The sequence below is a fragment of the Sparus aurata genome, chromosome 6 (assembly GCF_900880675.1).
Source record: "Sparus aurata chromosome 6, fSpaAur1.1, whole genome shotgun sequence".
In the NCBI taxonomy this organism is placed as follows: Eukaryota; Metazoa; Chordata; class Actinopteri; order Spariformes; family Sparidae; genus Sparus; species Sparus aurata.
The window spans coordinates 31,595,842-31,622,456 of NC_044192.1; the positions used below are offsets into that span (position 1 = coordinate 31,595,842).

General features: G+C 46.2%; 1 protein-coding gene across 2 annotated transcripts in view; it reads right to left on the bottom strand.

Moving 5' to 3' along the window:
• The window catches only part of pdzrn3b (PDZ domain containing RING finger 3b), a 106,235-nt gene extending 79,953 nt beyond the window's left edge, over positions 1–26,282 (bottom strand). Inside the window, exons 1-3 of one of the 2 annotated variants that reach the window (XM_030421390.1) lie at positions 25,317–26,282; positions 18,620–18,706; positions 15,477–15,584 (exon numbers count right to left, since the gene is read on the bottom strand). In XM_030421390.1, coding sequence (XP_030277250.1) covers positions 15,477–15,584; positions 18,620–18,706; positions 25,317–26,030 — 909 coding nt within the window. In that variant the 5' untranslated portion in view covers positions 26,031–26,282. The remainder of the gene's footprint in view (positions 1–15,476; positions 15,585–18,619; positions 18,707–25,316) is intronic. The other variant, XM_030421391.1, reaches the window with a different exon arrangement.
• Between the last annotated feature and the right edge of the window lie 333 nt (positions 26,283–26,615).

Below are 26,615 nucleotides of genomic sequence, written 5' to 3' on the forward strand. Positions count from 1 at the left end.
ATGCGGGGGAGTTGGTCCTTTGTGGCGGTGAACAGACCGAGCTGCAGCAGCACCGACTCCAACCCTCCCAACAATCAGATAACCGCCCTGTCTTGATGTACCGTGGGACAGCTAGGAGAGGGCTTACATTTCTTTGGCTCCCATTCAAGGAATTTGAGTCGAGGAGCGCACCGCACACCCTCTACCTGAGATACCTTGTTTAAATCTCCGACTCCAGTGTAAGACAGCATCTGTGCAGCGCAGCAAACACTATAGCTTATCCCGACTCCCAAGGTTTCGGGTCAGACGTGAAGAAATGTTTTTATTTCTTCGACTAATAAAAATCCGAGATAGAGCTGAGGGGAGGGAGTCATAAGCCCCAAAAATAAAGGGCCTTGTGTACGATCCGGTGTGCGTTGAAGCCAAGCCCCGGCAGTCGGCATGCCTTTGCTGAGAGACAGCAGCTGTTGGCCTGATATAGCATGGCTAGAGAGCGGCGAGGCCACAGTGTTAAACCCAGCCTTGTTCCTGCTCAGGCTGTCTCTCTCTCTCTAAGAAACACTACAGGTAGTCTTCTTTGTGGATGGCTGAGGAAAAAATATGAACATTCATATCCTTACTCTCACTACTGATGCAAAAGTGAGAGAGAAAATTCTGGGATACCCATTAAAGAATGAAGTAAAGGGGATTTCCAAGCCAAACATGCCGTTTTCTACTCGGCGTGGCCCAGTTCTGCTTTATCTACATCAGTCCTGCTTCAGGTGGCTGGATTCCTCAGCTCGCATATTTCTCCCCATGTTGTGTTTTTCTTCTCTTATCGCCAAGAGTGCGTGTCCTGGCAGAATAAGGCTCGATGATGCCATCCGATATGAAAACAAAAGAGAAATAGATATCTGGTGTATATCTAGGTCGAAATTTTTCGAGATGGTGGCGACCTTGCGCTCAGCAAAGCCAGACAGGGCAGAAGTTAAGTATTCAAAGAGGGTTAGCGAGTTAAATGCCAACCCCCACCCTGACCCTGACACTAAGCTTTGGACATTCAAAGAGAAAAGGCCACAGTAAAAGTTGCAATATCACACCATAAAATTACTTTTACGACTTAGCCCTGCACTGAAAGATATACTTAACCTTGAAAGAGACAAGTCTTTCAGTTTAACCTGATTACTATTACAGTAAATACTGACTGCACTGTGTCATAGCTGTAGAAAAAAATGACACCGTCCGTGTGTAGATTCCCTGTAAGACTCTCTTTCACCATGCCATTTCGTTCCGACACCGAGCTCGACCTTTCCCAGAAAAAACAAAAATCGCACTAAGGCGCAAAGAAGTGCGTCTGCCGTTGCACAACCAAATCGTTTCACCCGGTTGCTATCCCCCAGGTAACTGTAGAACAACTGGAATACCTGTGGAAACACTTCACTGCAAAAGAAAGGGACCCAGCTGCTGGAGGAGGCAAGGAAGCTGAAGAGGGAGAGTGATGGAAACCTAAGTTGAGAGTGAACGGACGGGTATTGACTCGATGTAGAGTGCTCCAGTGTTGTGCCAAAGCTGGTTCCCCCACTGATATGTTTCCCTTTACCACTGGGACTTGAGACTGTTCAAAACCGGCGTTCTTTCTACTCGATCAGTGAGTCACAAAACCCGCCTACTTATTGATACAACCAGATGTTGTAGGCTCTGCCAGTTATTTGCTGTTTTGGACTGTAGCCAGGCTGCTGGCGGTAGCCATGTTGTAACACTGTTTTGCGACAGTTGCACCCAAAGGAAAAGTAAGTTTTAGTAACATACTTTTGAAAAAGCACAAAAGCGTACAGTACAGTACTTTAGCAAATGTATTTATTTACTTTCCACCACTGAATAAATTACATCAAATGGAGACAGCCACATTCATCCTCTTTCTGGAGCATAACCTCCCCCTTAAAAACATCCTTTTGCCGCATAAATGATTGCATCCCGGTTCTATGTTTCCAATGAATCTGACTAAATTGGTTTTTAGCCCGTGTGAACTCTCTTCCAACGTTCACAGATGCACAAATAAACCAGAGCACCTCAGCACTCTGCAGGAGAAAAAGGCTCCTTCCCTTACCCTGCAATAATTTTCCATCTTCCCTCTTGGCACTCGCAGCCTGCTTCCATTTATATTCAGGGTAAATTGTCACAGAAGAAGGGAGTGTGGAAACTGCAGTGACAAAAGGCTTAATTTCCTTGTATTTAAAAGTAAGCCCAAGGCAACTGGGCTTATGGTGTTATGAGCGTTAAAAACGGGCCTACAAAAGGACTCACAAAGACCTATTGTCCGGCCAGGATAGGCATGACGTTAGAGACATTAGACATTAAATTACACTTCTTTTTTTTCTTTTCCTGGCCTGCTCCGACTCCCTGCTTTTGAGACTACTGTTTTCATAAGATGGCAAGGAGGGAAAATATTCTCTTTCAAGTTAGCTGGGAACTCTTACTCAGGGGGATATCCTTTACCACCTGCACATATCAATCACGCCAAGCACTCGGCTGGAATACAGAGGGAAGAAAGGGGGAAATCTCCTCGGATCTCGCTCCAAGGTGCAGACAAAATGGCCGCCACTGTGCCTCCCCCCCCCCCTCTGATTAAATGCAACATGTTCTCGCTGAGGTTCTAATCAAAGCAGCCCTCTGTTAGCGCAGAGTAAAGGTATCTTTATTGACACCTTGGCGTTGACCTTGGCACCGGGCTCTGCGCTCTCAGCCGGTGGTCCCCGGGCTTCTCCTGAGCCTGCCAGTGTTTTTCTCTTCCGAGGCGCTATCGTATGTCATGATCTGCAGGAATTTGTGGACACAACCTATTCAACCCCAGGTACAAGGTGTACCATTTTAAAAAACAGGGAGAGGACCAAATGCGCGGTGGATCAGCGCGAATGGGAGACGCAAGTTATTAAACACGTGCTTCGGATAAAACTGTCAGCGGACCTGAAAGCTCGTGATGGAATACAGAAGATCCTTAAGGGTTGACGGGCTTTGAATAGTTTGATGCAAAATAAAAGAAAAACCGCGTCTAAAAATATTCAGCGATGGGATTTTCCGTCGGATACCGCGCTGATAAGGAACATACATCACTGAGTATGTGCAGGTGGAATTGGAAGACAGAGAAGTGTGCACTTGCGTGGAGCACCTGTATAACGTCAAAGAAAGGGGGAGTGCTGGGAGAAAGCACACTTTACTTCCCACCATAGAATAACTCATCCTCTGAGGGGAGGAAAGAAAAAAAATAAGACATAAGCGAGGATGTCTGTGGAAGGCGCCTGCAGAACATCTCTCTCTCTCTCTCTCTCTCTTCCTCCCCATGCCTGATAGCTGAAAAGCTTGCTCAATGAGCCGGCTCTGGCCATTCCTCCAGGCTGTTTGTCAAAAGGGAAAGAGGAAGTCTTGAATGAGACAGAGAGGTAACACTTGAAAGGGAACATCTCTCTCAGGGGAACAAGAGAAAGGCCAGAGCAAAGCGGCGTAACAGAGACGGAGAGCCACGCTGATGAACAATGTTTTCTATTTGCACACATTTGCATAAGAAAAGGCGGCGCAGCGGGCCGCCAGTTCCACCAGTTGGCTGGCGAATGGAGGGGAGCTCTAAACCTCCTCAAGAGGGGCGGGGAAGTGGTGCGTCTCTGAAGCGGGATGCTTCATCAGGATTAGTCTGTCGAGTGAGGGAAAATGTTTTTTTAATAAGGGACGCCTGGCTTGCACTCCATACTTGAACCGTGGCCTGCGGTACGAGACCAAAGCCCTGGTGAACACCGCTCGCAACCAACACAGTAGATTCCCAAAAAAGTTGTAAAACAGCAGGCGTGCACATCAACTTTTCACTACAGGACTCCCGTAAATAATATGTCACGTTGAGGCATATGCGCAATAGATCTTTTAAGAAAATATGTGTTGATGTATTCCAATTAGTTTAGATATTACTGAACATCTGTCATGTCCAGGAGGGACAATTATGAACGGTGATGTCAACCCTGTGTGTGTTGCATCTGTCGAGTCCTAATGGAGCCTAACAAAATGAAAACTAACATCTGTTGGCAGCGGGATCGGCCATAGCTGCAGCGCTGCAGTGTATACAGTAAAGCCTAATTAGGCTCCCTACAGAACAGCTCCAGACTTGTTCTGAAGGTCAGACTGGCACTCCAGAAAAGTCACTTGGGCTTCTCTCACAGCGCAGCGATACGTCACACAAAGCGTCCTATGATCAAATTAAGTCCATCTGATGTTTTCCGAAAGATTTACCAGGATCGGTTTGATGGATTGCACTTTTTTTTAATGACAAATGAGAATTTGCTGTAGACCGGAGAGGTATTCTACCCGTCTACTAAATAAATGGAATACAGTATAAGAGAATATGTAACATGCTGTCAATAGGGGACTGCACAGGCCTTTTCAAACTGCAAATTCGGTGATTCTTAGAGTGAAGAAAAAGTCCTTTCAGGCACGTCTCGCCACTCAGCAGCCATCTCGGTGACGCCCCCAGGCGGTTATTTTGGGCTAACAAGGCCTGGAAGAGGTAACCAGGACAAGAAAAACTGCATGTGCCGAATCAACACTCAAACCTGATTAAAAAAAAAAAAAAAACTTCTAAAAAGTTGAGGGACTTTATAAGGCTTTTAACACCTTTCCCCCACAGGTCATACTTCTTAATGACATCGATTTCTCTTACGGTCCGACCCAGAGCGCCGCGCCATGACGCCGTCAGCTCACCGAACCAGAGCACTTGAACAAATGCCAGAGTTTAATGTCTAGAACTGATTGACTTCACCTTCCCTGGTATCCTGCACATTAATCCTGTTCTTCCACGCTTATTCAAAGCCCGTCTGCCGCTGCGCCAAATCGCATAGAAGCAACAACTGCACCCTCACGTTGGTTTGATACGTCCTCCCCAATCCAGCTGTTATAAAGCAGATGATTGGCTACTTGGGGGAAGGGGCGGGAGATGTGTCAAACAACCGACGTCGCACGCTTTTCTATTCAACATGCTTCGACCAGTTTGTCTCCTCTCTTATAAGCTCTCTGGTAAAAACATCACAGCCTACGCGCGGTCCATTCTAATATTCCCCTGAAAACGGCTGCGGTGAGAAATAGACGTCGCAATTCGATCCGAGTTTTGTGACCCAAACCCCGCTGAGCTGCTCGGATTCATTTGCATTAAGTTGAGCATGAGTGTGCTGGGCTGCTGAATGGACCGCATAGCTCGCCACGGCACATTCATCACGCGCCCTGTGGCCGTCATCGCTTGCGCTACAGTGGAGGCGGCAACCCGAGGCGCGTCCCCTCACCTCGCTGAGAATGTAGACTGCTAGAATGCCAGGAAGCAGCCACTGGATTAATGGTGAAATCATTAGATCTGACCCTGCACTGCATTTTACTTCTCCCCCCTGCCCTTATTGATAGTCAGTCTTGTACCTTTTTAAGCTCTGAGGAAGCATTAAGTTTCATGATTTTCTAGAAGTTCAGATCAGACAAAGTGCTTCAGAATAGAATATATTGACACCTTGAGGGCAGATAGAGCCGGAGAAAGCATAAGTCAAGGCTGAAAAAGTCAGGTTTAGGGAGCTCTTCTGCCGCGCTGGTGATGTCAGGCTGCAAAAAAAAAAAAAAGGAAAAAAAGAATCGAACCTCCTCTACATGATTAACAGCGAGTGGAGATTAAAGTCATGCAGAGCTGTGGGAAAAGAAACGAAGTCCACTTCATCATCGCGCTGGAGCAACAACCGTAATGGTTCCATATGAGATGAAGACAAGCGCGCTCTGGCATGTTGATTGATGAGGGAAATCTATAGCCTATAATCTGCCGAGGGACCGACGCCGGATCACACAATGCCACACAAACCATGTTTAAATCACTGTCAGCCTATAGGCCTCTCCGTAGAAACAAAGACACGTGTCACGGTGTCCGCCGCCAATGAGTCAAGAGATGGAATCCGTGTAATAAAAACAGGAAAGTCCCTCCTCGGAACATCGCGAGGGTTAGAGCAGGTCATAAAACAGGCTCGCGGTGGGGTGGGGGGGGCAGTTTTGTCAGGAGAGATACAACTGTGGTGCTGTTCGACAATTTCCTATAAAAACGTAACAATGACAATTTGACAAACAAAGCTGCATTCATGTCGACGACTCGTGATTTATGTGGAAGTCTGCAGCCGAGGCTTGGCAGGCTGTTTCTCCACTTAATTGATTTCCCCGCATGGAGCGTTCCCTCAATCACCAGTCCCCATTTAGTTTTTTTTTTTTTTGTTGCCATAATGCCTTTATTTATCAGCTCTAAGTGGAATAAAACCGCCCCTATATATACGGCACTCTTGGTTTATTTGACAAAACTACCGCGGCGAAGCGTTTTACTGCCTCGACTCGTTTCTGCTGACTGTCCCTGAAGCTCAGACGGAGACGAGTAAGAAACGATTTTCTGGCTCCTCCGCGGCAGAAAGATTTACAGCTTGTTAAGTGTAGCAACACAAGAGTCGAAAACTGTGGTCTACACAATGGATCACACATTTTAGTGAAAACTGTCAACGCGTTCATTAAGGATGATGCTTTTAGGACGGTGCCACTGTTCCCCAATTTCTGTTTTGCTCCCTTGTGAGAGTGCTTCTGCAATCAACGCAAAGATTGAGAAAGTTTCCCCGACGCGCCGGGCTACTTAAGGTGCAGCTGAACACGCGGCCGGTGGAGGGGACTCGACTGCAGCGCCGACGCACAAATGAAGCTGTGTTGGAGTTTCGGAGCCTCGCATAGGGTTTTCTTGGCGCGTGGACAGATTGTTGTCACTTGGGCAGAAAGATATTGGTCTTATCTAGAATAGGAAACTGAATACTCAACTACTCCACGCTCAGATTCACAGAAGAACCTGATAACTCTATTACCACATTTACAGCAAAACTGCAAGCGTGTCTATGTGGGTCCTTTTCCCGTTGCCAGAGGGCACGTCTGCCTCTCCGTTTAATTTCTCACGGCGGATGAGCAGGAAACAGCAGGTCATCCATGTCATCAGACTACATCCAGAGGATTTTAAAACTTCTTTTAACAAAGTTGTGATCATTAACATTCTGAAGTAGACACACCGTCTGTCCGTGGCTGATGATGGGAGCAGCTGAGGAGTGAGGCACCGCTTTCTCATCTCTGCTGAGAGTTTGAATTACGCAGTACCGACCGGGCGGCTCAGTGACGGCGATTACCGTTAGAATTAGTTTTTTTTCCTTCAGTCACTCCTTCAAACCCGGCGGCAAACTGAATGACGTTCGAGCGCCGCGTGATCAGAGGCGGCTGGAGACGTCTCTTCGACGCGTGTCGCAGCATTGAGCCGGAGAAGGCGCGAAAATTAGCAAGTTCACCCAGGTGTCGTGTTTTCATCGCAGCCGATCGGAGGTGAAGACGATAAACGCCTCCGACTACGGCAGAGTCAGTTAACTCAGGAGTGAATCCTGACTGCACACGTTCACATTAAAAGACAAAAGCCAGATGTTAAGAAGTGTTCGTGGGTTGTTTTTTTTTATGGTCTAGTGTGAAAGGGGTATGACTGGTAAAACAATCTGAGCCCAAAAGTCCGTTTAGTTCTTCTGGAGTTTTAAAAAATCCTTTATCGACGATGACAATTTCACAAATTGAAACAGCCGATGAGGATCATGTAATGTAATCGAAAGCTCCGAAGCTGCTCACACCCCTTACACGTAACACACTCCGTCTGTCTCTGATCAAGCCGTCTGAATGACAGACTCGCAGAAAATACATTCTTTTAAAAAGCAACCGCTGCAACATTGTCACTGGCATCCACGCTGATGTCGACCGTCTCCTGTTCTCTGGCAGGTTTGGGACTTTGAACGTGACACACCAGAATAAAACAAAAGGAGGCCAACTCATCTAATCCGGTTAACCCAGAGTTCTCATTAAATTTATGAATGGACCTCGAGGCACTTTTGTCCAACGCCGTTTTCCAAGGTCAAGAATGAACCCTTTAAGCTCAACACTCGATTGCTACAGGATCATGGGAACTTGGACACGCGCCAGAAAAGGAACACGACCCGTGGCTTTACTGATTTACTCTGAATGTTTGGGCATGTTTCCGCGGTGTAGTTATTGTGGCCCCGACTCAGACTTAAAGGCAGTTTCACTCGCTTCCTCGTTTTGTCAAATTCCATGGCGCTTCAAAACATATGTTATGTAAATTATGATCATATAAGATGGAAACGATGAGCTGCCGCGCGCTCTTTTTCAGAAATGCGTGCGAGTTAGTTAATTGCATCCTTTTTTTTTTTTTTCCCCCGCCATTATCCGTCTATCAATCTCTCGGAAAACGGCTGCAAACTTTTTAGTTTCAGGGAAATTCAACCAGATGGAAACACACTTGTGTCAAGTGTGCTGCTAGAGAGACATAATTACAGAGAGAGAGAGAGAGAGAGGGACAGACAGGGAGAGAGAGAGAGAGAGAGAGAGACAGAGAGAGTAGGATCAGAGATAGAGAGAGGCTCAGAGAGAGTGGGCGGTGATTAACATGCTGCAGTCGGGATGCATTTCAGAGGGGCACTGGGAGGAAACGACGGGCCATTACAGCACAACTAAGGGTCTGTTAATCAGCCTGTTAGGGTTTAATTGAGGGGAGTTAATTAGGAGTCGGTGGGCAGTCCCTGCTTGGGGGTCAGGGGCCGACATGAGAAGCAGCTGGCAGAGCAACTTGAGCCGATTGTTACCGATTCATTTACACAAGCTCCGTGATTGATTGGCAGGAAAATTAGCCTTAATTACACCTGTCTATTTCTGCCCCCCCCCCCCCCTTAAAACCTTTCAGGAGCCATAACTTAAGCCCGCCGGGTCCAACGAGCAGGGAGCCGGGGGCCAGACTGTGTCGGAGCAGCGCAAACACATTTACAGTAAGGTCCAGACTGCACGTCTCCGCAAAAAAAAAAAAAAAAAATCATCAAGCGTCGGCCCCGCCTTTGAGGACGCGAGCTGTTCGAGCCGAGCGGAAAATACAATATTCTGCGTGTGGTGAGGGACGGAGACAAAAGCGGCCTTCTGGCTGGAGCGAGGCGCGAGCTCACCTCACACCATCTCTGGACTGAGACGACTCCACATCTTAAAGATCCTTTTTTTTTTTTTTTTTTTTTTCTCTTCTCGGCAGCGGAAAACAAAGGTGTGCTTGTCCTCACTTCTTAAAACCAGCTCTGCATAGGGCAGCGGCTACCACCAGAAGCTGATTATGGACTCTTTTAAAGTTAGATTTGATTTAATGTCCTGCTCCCGCCTCAGCTGGACCACGGGGCACAGGAATGTGGCTCGCAGCTAGGATTGGCCCGCTTAGCCTGGGGTGGATTCATCCCGTCTAGGGCCAGACAGGAGAAACAGAGCGGGGCCACATTCAGCTTTGCCCATCTGGGGAATAAACACACTGCCTGCACAGAGGCCGAAATCCAATAAAGAGCCTGACAAAGGCCTGCTTCTTGCCTCAGAATGCCAAACAACATGTGATCCCCCTTAGGGGAATAGCTTCCATGTCTGTTCCTCGTAGCCCTCCGGGTCAGAAATAACGCCTGAGGAACTTTTGGCACATGTCCGGCCGAGGATGCCATGTGCTGCGGCAATTTATTAGCGACAGTCGGGTCTGACCAATCATTCAGCTGTAATCTGACATTTATTCTCGAGGAGGACCGATGACATGCTAAATACACCCTAAGACACAGAAACTGCTGTCAGATTTGATGACAAAAAAAAAAACAAAAAAAAAAAACCATCAGTGGAGCCATCAAGTATTCAATTTCATCCACACACACACACACACACACACACACACACACTTGAAGTGTTGGAGTAAATATACTCCAAAGACCAGTGCCGTGCCATGAAAACACCTAAAGAACATTACTGAACGCTTAACTGAATCAACTTTAATGGGACTAAGCTTTTTGTCCCCAGTCTTCCAGGGATCCGAATAATATCTGGAATGTCTCACAGGAAAAAGTGACGCAGCTAATTCGCAGCAAAAAGGCAGCGTTTTGCCTCCAATTTCTCCCAAAAATTGTTTAAATGTCTCACTCCTTTCTCTGCCTTGGAAGCCGGCCCGGACACCGAGAGGGAATAAAGGCTCATTGACGTGCGCGCCTCGGACCCGCCTCCGACATAGCTCACTCCGCATTTCTGTCAGTCACTGCTAAGTGCTATCTGGCTGGGGTTTTTTAAAGCCGTCTCTGGCCTCGTGACTTGATACTTAAGTAACTGCAGGGAGGTTTGAGGCGTTTGGCGGCCTCACTGTGGGTAACCTCGCAACTCGTGCAGCCGGCGACGAGAAAGACGCTGCAGATGTGCTGCGTTTAGGAGCGTCGCACGTCCACATTTCACATGTGGACACCAAACTGCTCTCGGCTGTTTCGGATAAAATGCTTCTTTTTTTTTTTTTTTTGCTTTTTTGCAGCGCTAATGAGATAAAATAACTTTTTGCTCGAGTTTTCAACATCTGAAGTGGAGTTAACTTCAGCGCGGGGCCAAAAGCCCGTCAATTCTTTGTTAATTAGTGTAAGCTGCCGCAATATGGTCATGGGAACAGGTTGTGTCAAACACAATAAGGCTGATCTGGGTGTAGTGTGTTGCAAAGCCCAGGACGGGGGGGGGGGGTTCGTTTTATATTCACCACAAATAACGTGGCAGAGTTTAACAGCAGCCCTGCTTTGCATTTCAGACACGTTAGATTGTGACCCCTGGCATTTTTTCACCCACCGCGTTCCCGCTCGTCTTCCTCGAGCTCTTTTTCGCGCAAAAATACACCGTGCATCTCAAAACAGGTTAAACGAGCGGAGGTAACTGCCAGCTAATCCGACTTTCATCATCTGTTACAAAACTGTGCCGGGCGACGCACATGCCTGCCGTTCCTTGCTCCACGTGTTACGACGCCTTGCTGTATCGAGTGACGGAACGGATGTTGAATTTCAGCTTTTTTTTTTTAACATTACATAGATTTCTATAAAACACTTCCTGAGCTGGCACACATTCCTTCCCCTTCCACCCCCCGCCGTCCCAAAAAAAAAAAAAAACGCACACAGCCCCGTCCTCCGCATTAGAACTGGCTTCTCCCGATGTCAGTTTATTTTAAAGTAGTTGTTGCCGTTCACCCTCGGCGACCTAAGAATGTTTGCCGAGGATTTACAAGGCGACATTTACAACTGCAGCCCGGGCGTCTCCATTCTCTTCCTATTTTCACACTCGCTCGAGCCCACACAGAAAACATCCCCTTCACTCTGGGGAGCTCAGGCACGGCCATTCCGGGGTTGTGACATTGGCTTAGTCGGGTTGCGCAAGCAAAGAGGCTTGGAGGAAGTGGAAGGTCACTTTTGTGAGCAAATTAGAAAAAAACGAGAAGTGGCGCCGAGGGGAGAAACGCCGGGATTTCATTCGCACGGTAAACATGTAAACTTTTACTGAGTAACTTGTAAGCACACAGTCAATCAGCTGTCTGGAAACATTGCAGAGTGGAGAGTAAGCCGGGGCTGCGGAGCCCTTCGTATCAGACCGGCGCCACTGTAACTCAATCTGAACTTATTCATCAAATCCATCCGCAAACACGGGCAGATCCTGACCAGAGTGCGCAGATTTTTTTGCTTGCGGAGGGGCTAGCGAAAAGCAAACACAGCTCGAGGTTTTTATGAGAAAAAATGTCTGGCTGAACAAGGAGGCATTCATGTGCTGATTCATACCAGCCTGTAGCTCAGTTAGAGGACAGCCATCTGCTATCACACTCCCCCGCTAAGAGCCTGTTATAGAAGGACGAGCCGTGGATCATCATGTACATGTTACATCCATATAGACTTACTGGAACTAACACCTCTACTACTGGAGGAGAATACAGCTCGGCTGTGGCTGTGGCTGTCTGCCTCCTCAGGTGACCGTGCCGCTTGCGCTGCTCGACCTCATGCGATTGTCCTTAAACAGAGACGTCGATCTACGTCCCAAGTCTTCAGCTCCGTGGAGCATTTTGGCCTTTTTCAGCTCATTGTTTTTGATTGTGATGAACCAGCAGATGAAATTAAAAAGTAGTGAAAACAGTGGTATATTCAGCAGGCTAGGCTGCAAAAGGAGAGCGAAAAAATAGACTTAAAGCTGCTATAAGTGATATATTTTTATCAAAATAAGTGTTGAATAGCTCTGTATTCAAACAGCAAACGCCGTTATTGAGCGTTTGGTCAGTAACCCATGTCTCTCCTCCCCCCGCTCACACAGTAAAATGGAAAATAAATGATCTGGTATCCCTGCCCCACTTTATCCAATCAGGACAGAGACCTTCAAAAAGGAGGCGGTCCTATCTACTCCGGAGCAACGAGAGAGCAGGATCCTCCCGTCCGCTGCCATGTATGGCGATAAACGCTTCGTGTTCGTGCGGTGACGTGGAGAGGAGGGAGGTCACTGCTGACTGTAAAACAGGACAGGTATTTGGCTAAAAAGACGACGATGCTTACCGCAGCTTTAAAATCAACATGTGGACATGAAGGCAAAGGAATGGTGTCATGTCTGCCGAATGTGTAAACATGCGACTGCGTGCCGAAACAGTCATAATTCGAACTTTATAACATGATAATGTCAGTTTTTTTTCCTTTTTCAGTTTGTTCCAACGCCCTGAATCATCCTAAAAAAAAAAATAAATAAACCAATCCCACTTAAAAATGATGAAATATGTAAGAACGGCTGACAGAAGGACCTTTGTTTTTACTGGTTATGAAACCGTTTAATTCGGTTTCATAACCAGTAAAAATATAATATAATACTGATGCTCCTAAATGACCTACAAATGAGAACAACAGTGAGAATATGGGCTATATCTGCATTGGCATTAAAGTCATCAGGTCACATTCAAACTCATCTGGTTGGATTAGTCATAAAGTAAACAGGTTTTTTTTTTTTTTTTATATGGCAGAGTGCAGAGGATCAATCGACGGCTGTCACAGGCGGAAGAAAAAAAGCCACTCTGCAGAAATAGCATTTTGGTGTCGATCCCATCATAAGAATCCATCTCTCTGATCTTTAGCATCCCAACTAGTGCTGAAAACATTATTTGATTCATTTCTCAGTTGGTTTTTCAAGTTTCGACAAAATTCACAACAGTTTTGGCAGTCAATTTATCACTTAAGTCAGTCACCAAGAAAGAAATCCCAAATTTATGCCGTCCCCGGCCCCTCAGGATTTACTGCTTTCTTCCTTTTTTTTCACACAATAAAAATGGAACATATTTGGGCTGCTCGTCTGACAATTCGACAAATAAATTAACAAAACATGTCTTTCGACAGCAATTTGATGACTTTGGGCAGACTTGTGAGATTAAAAGATGATTCAGAGAAATAATCAACAGATTGACTTGACGATGAAAGTGATTGTCTGCTGCCGTGCTCATCGCGGCAGAAAAGCCTCACATTAGAATAAAAAGCACGGGTGGTTTCTTTCAGTGCTAGCTCTCAAAACATCTCCCTGGCAGAGATCATCAGTCATGGACTAAAACTATTTAATAGGGGAAGCCACTGATGTCATACCACATTTGCATGAAAAAAACAAAAAAACAACAAAAAAAAAAGATTTGAAGGCTTCTTCTTCCTTTTCCAACGCACTGCATCCCACACAGGATGTTAGTCAGGACGGAGTTACGAGCCGTTTGTTTTCCAACCCACGAGTTCAAAAAAATGCAAACAAGAAACTGCCTTTAGGCGCTCGAGATTGAATTCCTTTGATTCGCCACTGTAAACCGCAGAGTTCATAGAACCGATCACCCCGGGTCAAAGATGCAACCCACACAATTACAAACATGCCACCGTGACGTCGCGTTTCTTATTGTGGCCCGAGAAATCATGACATGGGACTTTTTCGCTTTAACCAGCGAAACAAAAGAAGGACTTGGAAACATGAACCACCGCCGCGGTCGGGTTTCCCGTCGGATGAAAAGCTCCAATGTGGAGCAGCAACTCTGAACTGTCTATACATTTCTTTTCTCAATGGTCGAATGATTCATGTTGTTGCTTTTTGTCTAGTAATCCCTCACCTCTTGAAAAGAAAAAGGTCACTTAATAGGCTGCCTCGCTCCCTCCTTAGGCTCTTCGCGTCCTCCCTTCCTCGTGTGTTCTCCTCACTGGGGAGATTTTCGTGACTTCGCCCACAATGGCTCATAAACATGACACAAGCGCAGGATTATCCTAAAGCTAAACCTGTGCTCTCTTCCTCTCTCCGAAAAGGGGTGAATGAATCTCAACACCACGTCCTACACAAGATATCTTCTTCTCAAGTAACCAAATCCAGCAACATCTGGCCCATTAACACGATTCCCCAGCCTTCACGCACGCCCAGGCAAACACATGCGCAAAAGCTTGTAAAAACAGACACTGCAGATGCACGCAAAGACACACACTGTGTGCACGTTCAGGCGACATGTGAGCTAATCCCCCTTCGCTCATCATCCGAGGGGGGAGATCGCTGGTTTCAAAAAAACCTGCCCTTTGTTTGGACGAAATCTCGAGTTGTGGCGAGCATTCCGACACTCGACTGTGTTGCTGAAGAGATTATAGCCGAGGACAAACATGTCACATTTTAGTGACGGAGTTTCCATACTTGACAACCACAATATTTTGAACCGCACAAAGAGGCTTGTGCCGGAGGACTTGTGGCCTTTTGTTGTCCTGACTGCACCGAGCGTCGGGATAGAGTGATCAACACGGTCCAGATGTGGGAGTCTTCTTTTCTTGTAAACACTTTCCACAAACATCCCTGTGTGCAACGCGCCGGTCAGAATGCTCCGGGGCAATTTCGCTGAGGTTTGACAATAAAGCCTGCGACACAACCATATTTGTCATCCTGCGGCGCGCAGCAATACACACTCGTAATCCGCACAAAACCCACTCCGTTTCAATGCGGCCATTGTGCGAGATTCTGCTCGACAACTGTTCTATAAAAGCAACCTCTTGTGATGTAGAGTTTTTTTTTCAACGCATCCCTCTGGTTGACCTCGGGGTGGGATGGCCTTTCCACTCGAGATTCTGTTCAAAGGCGAGAGGAGGATGCTACACGGCAGCTCTGTCACGAGGGATTTGTCAGCCAGGAAGCGAACACGGGGCTCCTTTTCTCACTCAGCGCAGCCAGAGACAGACAGCCTCGCCTCAGGTTTATCTCGGCCTATCTGCAGCGGTGCCCCACTTAACAAAAGCCTTCGCCCGAGCGGTGATTGGGAGAAGTGTATGTTGAAACCTTAGCCGTCTGCAGGATTTACTTCCTCGGGCCGGAATAAAAGCCCCAAAATATAGACGCTCATTCGACGTGTCACATTTGCCGCTTTCAGCCAGAGCTTAATTTTCAGATGTCGCCGGAACGTAAACATCGAGCCTTTTTTTTTATGCTCAAGCGCTGTCGTCATCTTTACGGGGCAGACAGCAGCTACCACGTAATCCCACCTCACCATCTACAGTACATCGACTTCTGTTTTTTTTATTTCCCCCTCCTCCGTATGAAAAACTATATAAGGCGACACACACCTCTATTATTCTGTCGTGGATTTGAAGGCCTTCTTCCTTGTCCGCCGGACCGTTCTCCACGATCTTGGACACAAAGATCCCCTCGTTCGAAGCGCTGTCGCTGTCGTCCTGTGGGATAAAGTGCAGTTATTGTCTGGAGAATCGTAAAAAAAAAAACAACAACACAGTTTTCAGATTGTTCAGGAGAATAGTGGTGTACATGTTGCCCACACAAATCTTTGGAAGCCTTATTAAATTTTGTGCCGACATCTAAAACGAGACGTGTGAGGAGCTCTTTCATAAAGCTCTCATTAAAACTATATAAACCCCTGGAAACACAGCGCAGAAATGTATACACTTAAAGTACATCTATTGTGCTTTTTTTTTCATTTCATTCCTTTCCTTCATTTTCTTAAATAGGTTCTTGTGCATATAAAAGATCTTGAAAGTGTAAAAAGTCTGTCCTGGAAAAGTCCTGAAACATCTCGTCATTACTCCCATGTTGAGTTCCGTGACTTTATAACATCACATCACTACGTCACTTGTTTGTAAAAAATCATGCCTAGTGGCTAGTTTGGCACGAAAGAATTGATCTACCACAGCTGCTAAATGCTGCGGTCAGGCGTGTGCGAGCTGACCAATCAAAGCTGACTGGGCATTCGGGAGGGGGGACCTTAAAGAGACGGGAGCTTTTTTTGAGTATTTTTTCACTGCATTGTGGTTTCAGTTTTCCAGAATTGTACAACTAAGATGAAGATATGTACAAAAAAAGTTCCCGAAGTCTTGGCTTAATGCATACACACGGCAACAGTGGCGTGCACAGACTTTTTGAAGGGCAGGGGCGAAAAGAAGGGCACTTTAGCGCGCGTTTTGGCTCCCAAGAGGGCACTTTAGCACGTGTTTTGGGTCCCAAGAGGGCAGTTTATCATGTTCTAACCAGCCAAGGGGGCAGTTTAGTGTGTTTTGCCAACCAAGAGGGTACTTTGGCACGCTTTTTTGGCTCTCAGGAGGGCACTTTAGCGTGCATTTTGGCTCTCAGGAGGGCACTTTAGCGCGCGTTTTGGCTCTCAGGAGGGCACTTTAGCGCACGTTTTTCAACAATTGGGCCACGAGGGGGCACATCACTGCACGGCAAACACAATGTGGCTTGTACATGTTTACATCATTCCAAAGTAAAATTGTCAAAAACCATGAACTGGCAAAAGGCCAAACTTCCAGTGAGCCAAACAGATCTGGAGTTAATGTGTTTAAAGAAATATACAGCTATGTCTCACTTCTAAATTAAATTATTGATATTAGGCACCGGTTTATCAGTAACATATCATATGATGTTAGTGTTTTGCTGTGCAGATACTTTATTCCACCCTTCTCCCCACGTGGCAAAAGGCCAGACAGAAAGTTTCCTGCTGTGGTTTTGAGTTATCCGCCTCTGAAAGTTCTGCTGCCACCCTAATAAAATGGAGGTGGATTGAATTTACTTTGGGCTGCTCAAATCAAAACTAAAAAAAAAAAAACTAAAAAAAAAATATGGCATTAAAAAGCAGCACGTCTTTCCAGAAGTAAATTTTCCAGAAAATCAGTTACTCAGATGAGGCAGCAACGTCAGAGGTGGACATCTCAAAATCTGGGCACATTCCACCACAAAATACCTGGGAGGCTCGATACTCATGGAGGTAAATGGAAAAAATATGTCTGTTCGTAATCTTGGCAAACTGACCCTTTAACCCCGCCCTCGAGTGTGGACTTAAGGGTTAGCTGTAGCTTCATACGCTTCCCTGGCCTGGAGGGGCGACCCCGGCCTGCAAAAGGGCCTACATGTTGACATGTTGGACGGACATGAGGTTGCCTGCAACCAACACCGTGGCCGTGACCCCAGAGTCACGGCTCAAGAAAAAAAAAAAACCCTGCTGTTTACATCTCCCTTAATGCTCTCTTTAAAACCACAAGAAGCCTGTTCAACAAGCCTGCCGAGCTCTGCAGCGAGCGTGCAATTTAATGGGATCCTTAAAGAAACCTCGGAAGTCGGCCTAATTAATAATTTCTGGTCTGCCGTCACGTACGGTGTTGAAACTACACGTTGCTACACATTTTCTTTTTCCGGCGGGCTTACTGCATTGCTTCACAGCCGCCCTGCTTTACAACTGCCCCTGTCTCGAGAGCTGTAGACAAACTAGCGCTTCTGGAGACCACAAAACCTGGCAGCTGATTGCTCTTACCAAGCCGTGCCAGGATGACAGCCACATGAAACACGCGTGTCAAAGGCTACGGGGATATTAGCTATTTCCATTTTAATGAATAGCTTCTTATATAGACTGCTGATTTGAGGGCTAGCGGGGCGAGCAAAAAGCCAAGTATTATCTGTGCTCTCTCTCTCACGGTCGAGTTTGATACATGGTTCTGTCACAGGAGCGAGAAAGGTTGCAAATCTACGAGACCGTGGGCTCGGATGGAGAACGGAGCTTTTTATGTGCGGATCTTTTTATAGTTTCCCGCCGTAAAAAAGGAAAAAAAAAAAAAGAAAAAAGTTTTACTGTGATAGTGAACGTCGCTCCAGAAAATAGTGCGTCACTGTGGCTGTGGAAAAAAAAAACAGCATGGCAGCAGTCGAGCACAGTCCCGATGAAACAGATACGGGGAGCACCATTTCAATAGCCCCCGCGTACGGAAGATGGAGTTGTACCCGGTGCCGAGATATTTTCGACCCTTTTTTTCGCTCGGCATAGCGTGTGGCATCATTAATGACTTTCATGTCGGAGCCTCCAGGCAGAAAAGTGGCTGTGAAAGGTTTCGGGCTGGGATAAAAGACCCTTTCCTCCCCTCTGTGTTTACCTCACCACCAAAATCCCCTCAATTAGAGACAAAACAACTGCGGTCAAAGCCATAATCCCAGATTTAACTCCCATAAAAGTAATTATAGTTTTTTTAATCTGTAATGCCAAATCCGCTAAACCAGACCAATATATAAACACAATAAAACTTGATAGATGCGGTCCATCTATCCGCAGACTAGAGAACACATGCATGACTGTCTAAGCTGTGTCAGTCAGTACAGAGAAAGCTTGTGGTGCTTCAAGTATGTGCTATTCATTCCTGGGTTGCCATTTGACACTTGGCTGATCACCGGGGGAGATGAAGCCTCCCGAGACGCTCGGCTTTCAACCTACCGCGCATGGCCTTCCTCCTATGATGTTAAAACCCAGAGATCCGCCCTCACGTAGAAGGACAACCGTCATGCTTTTAGTCTCGCCTTCCTACAGACAGGACAGACAGGAGAGAGAGGTGAAACACAGAGATGGCAGGAGGTTATTAAAAATGATCCATTACTGACTCCAGGTGAGCGACAGAATGATTCAACTGGGTGCGTAAAGGTGGGGGGGGGGGGGGGAAGAAACAAACACCGAAAGATTATCTGGCTTATTAGCAGATAACAGAGGGGGCTCAAGCTATTAAGGTAAAAATAGAGCAAGGTGTAGCGCTAAGAGAACGCTACACGTTAAGGACTGAACGGTCTGGCTTAACGGCACCTCTGAGTTTATATCCCCTGAGGGATAAAGAACATCTAATTGACTTCTAGTCGCAGTTTGAAACATTGCAAATGTCAAACCGCAGAAGCTAAATTAAAACTAACAGTGTCTTTACAAGGTGTGGGGAAAGTAGAAGTTTTAACACCCAGCTGTTGATTTCACCGAACATACCGACCACTTTTGCTGGCATGCTCAACTCAGCCGCAATGTAAGCTAACCCGCGCCAATCCTGTGAGCTAGCCAAACAGAAGAAGAGCTTTACTTGTTAGTTCTCTAATCAACAAGCCCTCTATCTGCCTGTTTCTAACGTTTAGCAAAAACTAGTTTCGTCGAAAGACTACATCGCTCGCCGCCTCATCACTCTCTACATAAACATTCGAGGTTATCGCCTTACTCAGACAGACAGGTAGCTAACAGACAACGTTAGCTTGGCAGTTCTGGAGTGTAAAGACAGAAACCTGGTAGACGGATTTGTTCAAAATGCTGTCATTAAACTTCCAAGTACGTCATATTATATCGCATCATACAAAAAGCTCCTCATGGCTGTGAAGCAGCCTGTTCTGTTAGCCTGCAAAGCTAATGTTAGCTTAGGCAGCTACAGTGCTGAACTGTCAACGGTATCATTAGGGGTCGTTAGTGGGAAATCAAAACATAGTCGAGCTCGACTTACCATGAGTTGATCATTATGACCACAGTAGTTGTGTAATTAATACACTCAACACACTGCTTACGCTCATAATTAGACTGTATCTTGTATACCAAGTAGCCAGTACCAGTAGCTTCAGGAATATGAGCCAGATTGTCCAGTTATTCTGTTCAAACTACTTAAAACTAGACTTTGCTCCAGTTGACTGGCTTGAAGAAACTTACCTCAACATGAAGAAATGTAATTATTTAATTAATGTAGAAACAAGATGAGTTTGTGGTTATGCTTGGTACAAGTCATCATGTTTACAACTAGACTGCAATTTATATCAAGAAAGAAAAGCAACCAAATATATATATATATATATATATACACACACACATACATATATATATATATATTTTTAACCGTTCAGCCTTAACCTTGACCATTCCCCAAGGCCCGGCCAGTGCAAACTGTTGTCCTATGTAAGTGAATACACCGCAGGACCTCTTACTCAGTGGCAACATGACATGAAAACCTCTGGGAAACTCGCAGAGTCAGCTCTCAATCTGTTTTTTTTAAGCGGGACTTAAGAGCGGAGTTATGAGGTAACATAATTTCAGCTGCCACTCCAGCATGCTGTGACATAGAGAGACTAAATATAAAGCAGATATTATCGGCATGTACAGTGACCTGACTGCCATATAGGCTAAAAAGACCATCGTGTGCATGTCAGGCCGTTCGGGAATGTGTGCTCCTGCAACATGTCACGGCAGCATTAGCGACACATGCTTCCGAATTATAGTCACTACAGCCGTCGCTGTCAACAAGGAGACAGTTGGCCATTAACTGCAAACTGAGTCAAAGTCGACCGAGATGTTGGGGAAAAAAGCAAAAGAGCAACAAGCCATTTGAGCCACTTAAGTTAAACTGAATCCACCACAAGCCTCAAAACAAATTGGATGCATTTTAAAAGGTGTTTTTACGTTTTTTTCTTTTTTTGTCTGCAAGAGCCATTAAAGTGAACGCGCAGTAATTAACGCGCGTTTTTTCCACATCTGCGAACACTCTAGCGATGCTCTAATCCCCAAGAAATGGAGTGAATCTCCTCAGGAGGTTGTGTACTCACTTAAACATTACCTATGCAGGGATTATAAAAAGAAACACACGACTTCCCACTAACAATGCAAAAACGTGATCGCGCTGACATCATTCGGGGGAGGGGGGAGGGGGGGGGGGGGGTGAAACACATGGAAGCTATGTGAAGTAAACAAACGCTTAACGTCGAGTTTAATGGAAAAAGAAGAACAGCCGGCCAGCTGAGGACAGAAAGTAAACTGACGGTGAAACTTTAGTCTGCTGCTCACTGGTGACTTGGCACACTCACAGTCAGCCTTCACCTCAGCACCAGTCACACTTTCCGAGTCTGTCCTCAATCAAAATGCTTCCCCTCTGACTGCCTCTCATAGTGCATCTAATTATACTGTTGGTGTTGCAATGCAGAACGAAAGGGAAATACAGATTGACAATATAAGGTCGTGTGATCAAGAGGAAGAAACTCGGTGATCTAGTCTAGCGTGGTAGATGCTGCACGATAGATTAGTTACTCAGTGAAGCTAAAGTATGTTTGAATAGGAAGCAGCAGACGATCGATCTCTTCCTTTGGAAAATACATTTTCAGTGATTCTGCGGGGCTTTCGCTAATGTGATCTCTGTCATATTCCACTCGCACCCACGAGCGCGAGATAACTAATGGGCCACATTATTCTGCTAAATTGTCTCACGGATTCACGCTTTTAAAATTAGACCACTTATTAGCCTTATCAGATTAAGCCCGTGATTACAAAGATCAAATTCAAAGGAGGGCTCGATCGGTTTCGCATCTCGTGATTTTCATAGGCTCTCTTTATCACATCAAGTAGCACTAACACTGTCACCCAGAGCAGCCGACGAGGAGCTCGGTTCAAAGCGGAGATCTGAGGCTGAACGGAAAGTGTGACAGCAATCCTAGCAGCGCTGAAGTGAACCAGAGCGAGATCTGAGCTTCTTGTTTTTGCTTTGTTTTATAGCTCTCGCTGGCTCACTGAAGAAGTTTAAATAGTGTTGGGACTATTATTGGAAGCTCCAGTCACTTATTCCATAAAGCCAGGTCACCCTGATCTCCCTCACAGTCGCTGCCTGGATATTAAAAGGAGACATTAAAATCCTCCATCTGGCTCAGGAAGCCTCAGCTTAGGAGCGACAGAGCCTCAAAAAACAAAGTGAAGTGGGTTACTCGTCGGGATGAACCCCCGTCGTCCCTCTTTGACTGTGATCCTAGGAACGAATCTGAATTTGATCCCTCTCACATTGTGAGACATGGCTAGTGACAGATGCACTCCGTTTAGTTGTTCCAGGCCCGTGACATCGAGAATGCCGGCTCCCTTGCACGGCTTCAAAGCAGCAGAGCCATCATAAATGTCATTACCTGGGCCGTTCTAAAATATCCCCCCCCCGTGAGAACGCTTTAATAGGCAATAAATTTAATCAAACCTGACGACAATGCATCACTGACATCACGAAAAAAAGGGAAGCAAAGCTCTGAGAGTTTCATAGCTAATCCCACTTGTGATGCTCTGTTTCATAACGGCATGTGCATATTGAGGTTCTCCCACCAAACAATCCTATTCACTGCTTGACTGGACCCGATGAAAGAGCCTTTATGGAAAAACAGCTTTCCGGCTAACCACGTTATCCAGAAAATGGTGTTTCCTCTCCTCCCCGACCTTGCTTTTTCTCCTACGTAGACGATTACTGCAACAATTCCGGTTTCTTTTATGTACATTCAAGGTGTTTCAGATCAAAGGACGCCCTTCCTCCTGTTCCCATTAGTTATGCCGAGAATAAAACACTGAACGTAAACTGTATCTCAGCGGTAGGGCTGAAATGCAACTGTGAAATGAACTATGATAACCAGCTGTGCTACAGTCCCAGGAAGCTTCTGTATACCAGCATGAGCGATTTCACCATTTCCCCGCATCGGTGGTTTGGATGCGTAATTCACCAGTCTACCGGAACATATTTTGCTGGGAACTGAGCCCACGGCGAACAAATGAAAACCGCCGAGAGAAGACGAGCAAAAGAACGAGAGGGACGAGTGAAGTCTCTGAAAGATGTCAAGTTAAAGAAGCTGCGCAGTCGTGTGAGCAACTGAAGCCCCATCACACGGGCCGTTCGAGGCGGGAATGTGGTGCCGCTGTTCCGTCGCGCGGTGGCGTATCAAAAGGTAAGCAGGCAAGGGTACGAAAGACGAAATGAGGGGATCATTATTGTTCTGGCCCTGCAGGGGTAGTCACACAACCAAGGGATTTCAAAAGCAGCTAGCCTTAGCAGCCAAACTCAAAGCAGAACAGCGACTGTAAATGTCTGCAAATACAGCGCTCGAAATCAATGGGGGGTTTTTGAGTCGAATGTCTGAAATAGGGTCTTGGGTAAACACAAGCTTAAGCTATTTTTACCTATTATTCTGTGACATAAAACACGTCAGTAAATACAAAACAGACAAGTGGCTAAATGAGACAACAGAAGTTGTCGGGGACATCAAATGTCATAACGCCGTACACAGAGACTCATCTACTCACTAGTTCGTCTTTACAGGCGAACAACCCATAGTTTACACGCAAACCATGCTAACTCTACAACTTGTAGCTATATCAAATTATAGCAAAGTGTGTGTGTAGTGTAGTTAGAAGCATAGCCGTGGTGACGTTGAATTCGCGCGACCACAATGTGGTTCGTTAGCCTAACGTTAGCTCTTCTAGCAATGGTGCTTATGCTTCAAAAATGTGTAAAAGTGGTGTTCATCTGTGTAGATTACCTTGCTGAACAACATGTTTAAGCGTGTTAAGTAAACCTGTGTTTGCAAATGGAACAATCCCAACAGGCTTTTTGTCGAGGGGAACCATAGTGATGTTAACTTCCGGGTTAGCCAAAGAAAAATGCATCACCGCTGTTGCACTCTGGGATACAACAAGGTTCGGGAGCTCACTTGACCTCCCAGCGGAAGGTTTGAGATCGACTGCCCTATCACAGATGGTAAATGATTGTCCTTGCCACGCTATGCTATTGTTTGCAGAGGTGTCCACAAAACGCTACATTAGCCGCAGGCGCTGATGTGTAACACATCATGCCTCTTCCGCTTGCTGAACGGTGGCGCGCTATTCAAAATCAAACACCGAGGAGACATTACGCCGCCGCAGTCTTGCTCCGTGTTAAACAACAAAAGGGTCTCGGTTGATGCAATATTGCTATTAGAGATTCTCGTATAGGAACCTTCGAATGCAAAATGAGGGAGTTGAGAGATGTAAAATGAAATGAGGGAAATCCAATAGAGTTCCCATTCATCATCGTTTTATGCAACACCGTCAGCAGTTTGTTCCCAATCTGTTCAAATTACAATCTCCGCCTCCTGTTCCTGGACAAATCTTATAACTAAGCCTGATTACGCTAACCACTCCCCTCCGCTGATCACAGCGGCGGCGCAGCCACCGTGCACTAATTCGATTCATTAACTGACTTATGAACTCCTGCATCCTTTATGATGTTGATAATTGGTCATTACAGGAGGCATTGGGTTTTTAAATCTGAGCCATAAAACATTGTTACACCAGGGGCTCTGTGGTCTTTTCTCCCTCTCTCTCTCTCTCAACGGGAGCCGGCGTTCTCTCACAGATTTAACAGAGAAAACATTATTAACCGTTGACCAGCGCGCGCGCACACACACACACACACACACACACACACACACACACACACACACATCACTGTAGGTGGAAGAGAATTAAAGTCTCATTATCATAGTGTCCACAAAACAATGGGAATTATTTTTTATTTTTTTTTTTTTTTTAAAGGCCTTCCAGCCCCTCTGATGCCTCCTACTGACATCACACAACACTACCCAACTTCGATGCCGGCGAGCCCCGCTACATCCATGATTCTAATTTGTTATGATCGTCTCAGGCAAAGGGCGAGGATCCGATGACAGAGAGCCCCAAACAAGCACGCTGCGAGGAGGCAATATAACTGGAACCTGGCTCTTGTTGTGTACAGAAGTGCAGTAAATATTTGGCCCTCCCCCCCACTGACTGCCAGCTGGCCACAGACACAGCTGACATCCATGTCTCAAGGCAGACAGCGAGGAAACAAAGATCCGGGCGACAGAAGACTCCTGAAAAGTTGGCTCAGGGGTAGGAAAAGAAAAAAAAATCCTCAGAGCAAAAAATCCTCGAGGAAGAGTTTGACTTGCATGTTCAGCTGGGATGTTGTTATACAACATTAAAAAAAAAAAATGTGTCTAAACAACATGGAGGTCCTTTAAACTGGGATAGCAAGTCGATGAATGCAGGCAAACATGTCGGGAAATGTGTTTTACAGCATTTTCCCCCTAAACGTGTCTCTAGGCTAGTGGCCTAGAGACACGTTTAGGGGGAAAATGCTGTAAAACACATTTAGGAAAGAAACTATCAGAATGAACTTTTTGGGAATCAGTCCCAAACATTTTTACTCGAGATTTTTTTAGGTTTTCTTTTTTACTTCCATGTATTTTACACCAACAGAACACAGGTTTTTCGCCTCAATAGCAGGGTTACAAAAAAAAAAAAAAACAACCCCTGTGGATAAAATTGGACAAAGTTGCCTGCGCGCCCTGAAAGTACGAACCGGGTCGCTCACCTTGCAGGAGAAAGCCACGGTCTTGGTGAGGGAGTCGATCCTCTCGCTGTACTCGGTGAATTTCTTCTGGTACTTCAGAGCTGTCATCTGCAGCTCGCTGTGCACGGCGGAGAGCTGCGCCAGGAGTGACTTCTCCCTCTTGTTGGCTTTAATAGTCTGCTTCTTGAACTCTCGGTCCAGGCTGATGATTTTGCAGTGCAGCGCGCTGTTGTGCGCCTTCAGGGCTCTCAGGCAGCAGTGGACGTTTAATCTCTGCTCTTTGTGGGTGAGCATCAGCCCGCAGCCGCTCTCGCACAACCCCACCGGTCTGTAGTCGCACGTCTCCCGCATGTGAGCATCCATGTCCCTCAGGTTGAGCACCTCGCTGCATCCTTTATTCCGGCACTTCGCCGGGGAGTACTCGCACATCTCGGCGTGCTCGGCCAGATGCTGCAGCTTCACCACGGCATCGCAGCCCCTCGCGTGGTTGTCACATTTGATCTCCAGCTTCAGGATGAGGTTTTTCAGCGGCAGGACGTGGTTGAGCTCTTTGGCGGAGACCCGCTGACATTTGACGGGGCAGCTGCTCTGCTGGACGACCCAGGGCAGCACGCAGCCGGAGCAGAAGACGTGACCGCACGGCGTAGTGAGCGGGTCCTCCAGGACTTTATTGCACAAGTTGCATTTGAAATCCGGGTCCACGGTCCCCTTGAAGCGGTCCAGCTCGAATCCCATGGTTTTCAAAAAAAAAAAGTCCAAATCCAAACTTGCTGGCTCCCCACCCCCGCAGATCTGAGTCGGAGCAGTGGGGCGTTTTTAGCTGGTCATTGGTGGAGCGCTCACAGACCGACTACGAGCTCTCCTCACTGTCTAAACTCTACTAATTGACCGAGACTTTTGGTGCGTTGACGTGCGGCTCGTAGCGTTTACTTTTAAAAAGTTGGGAAAAAGTTTGTCGAGGCAAAACAAACACCACTAAAGTTAAGTTTCAAAGTAGAAACAACTTTGTGATGGAGCTGCGAAATGAAGCAAACAAAATGTAGATGAAGTTGGCTGTAAAAAAGTGTAAAGTCAGACCTTAAGAAATTAGAAGCTGAAGCTGAAGTAGCGGTCTATTCTGCAAAATGACCGAAAAAGTAATTTATCCGACTGATACCACTCTCAAACACTACATGGACCTTCATGGTCTTTTTTGAATTAAAAACATCTTATGTAAACTCTCGCACACGCTGTTCGCGTTACGAAAACGCGTGAGTGCAACAATTCTGATAGTCCTGAACGCAGCATTTCAAAGGACGGAATAGAAGGAGGATTTCTCTA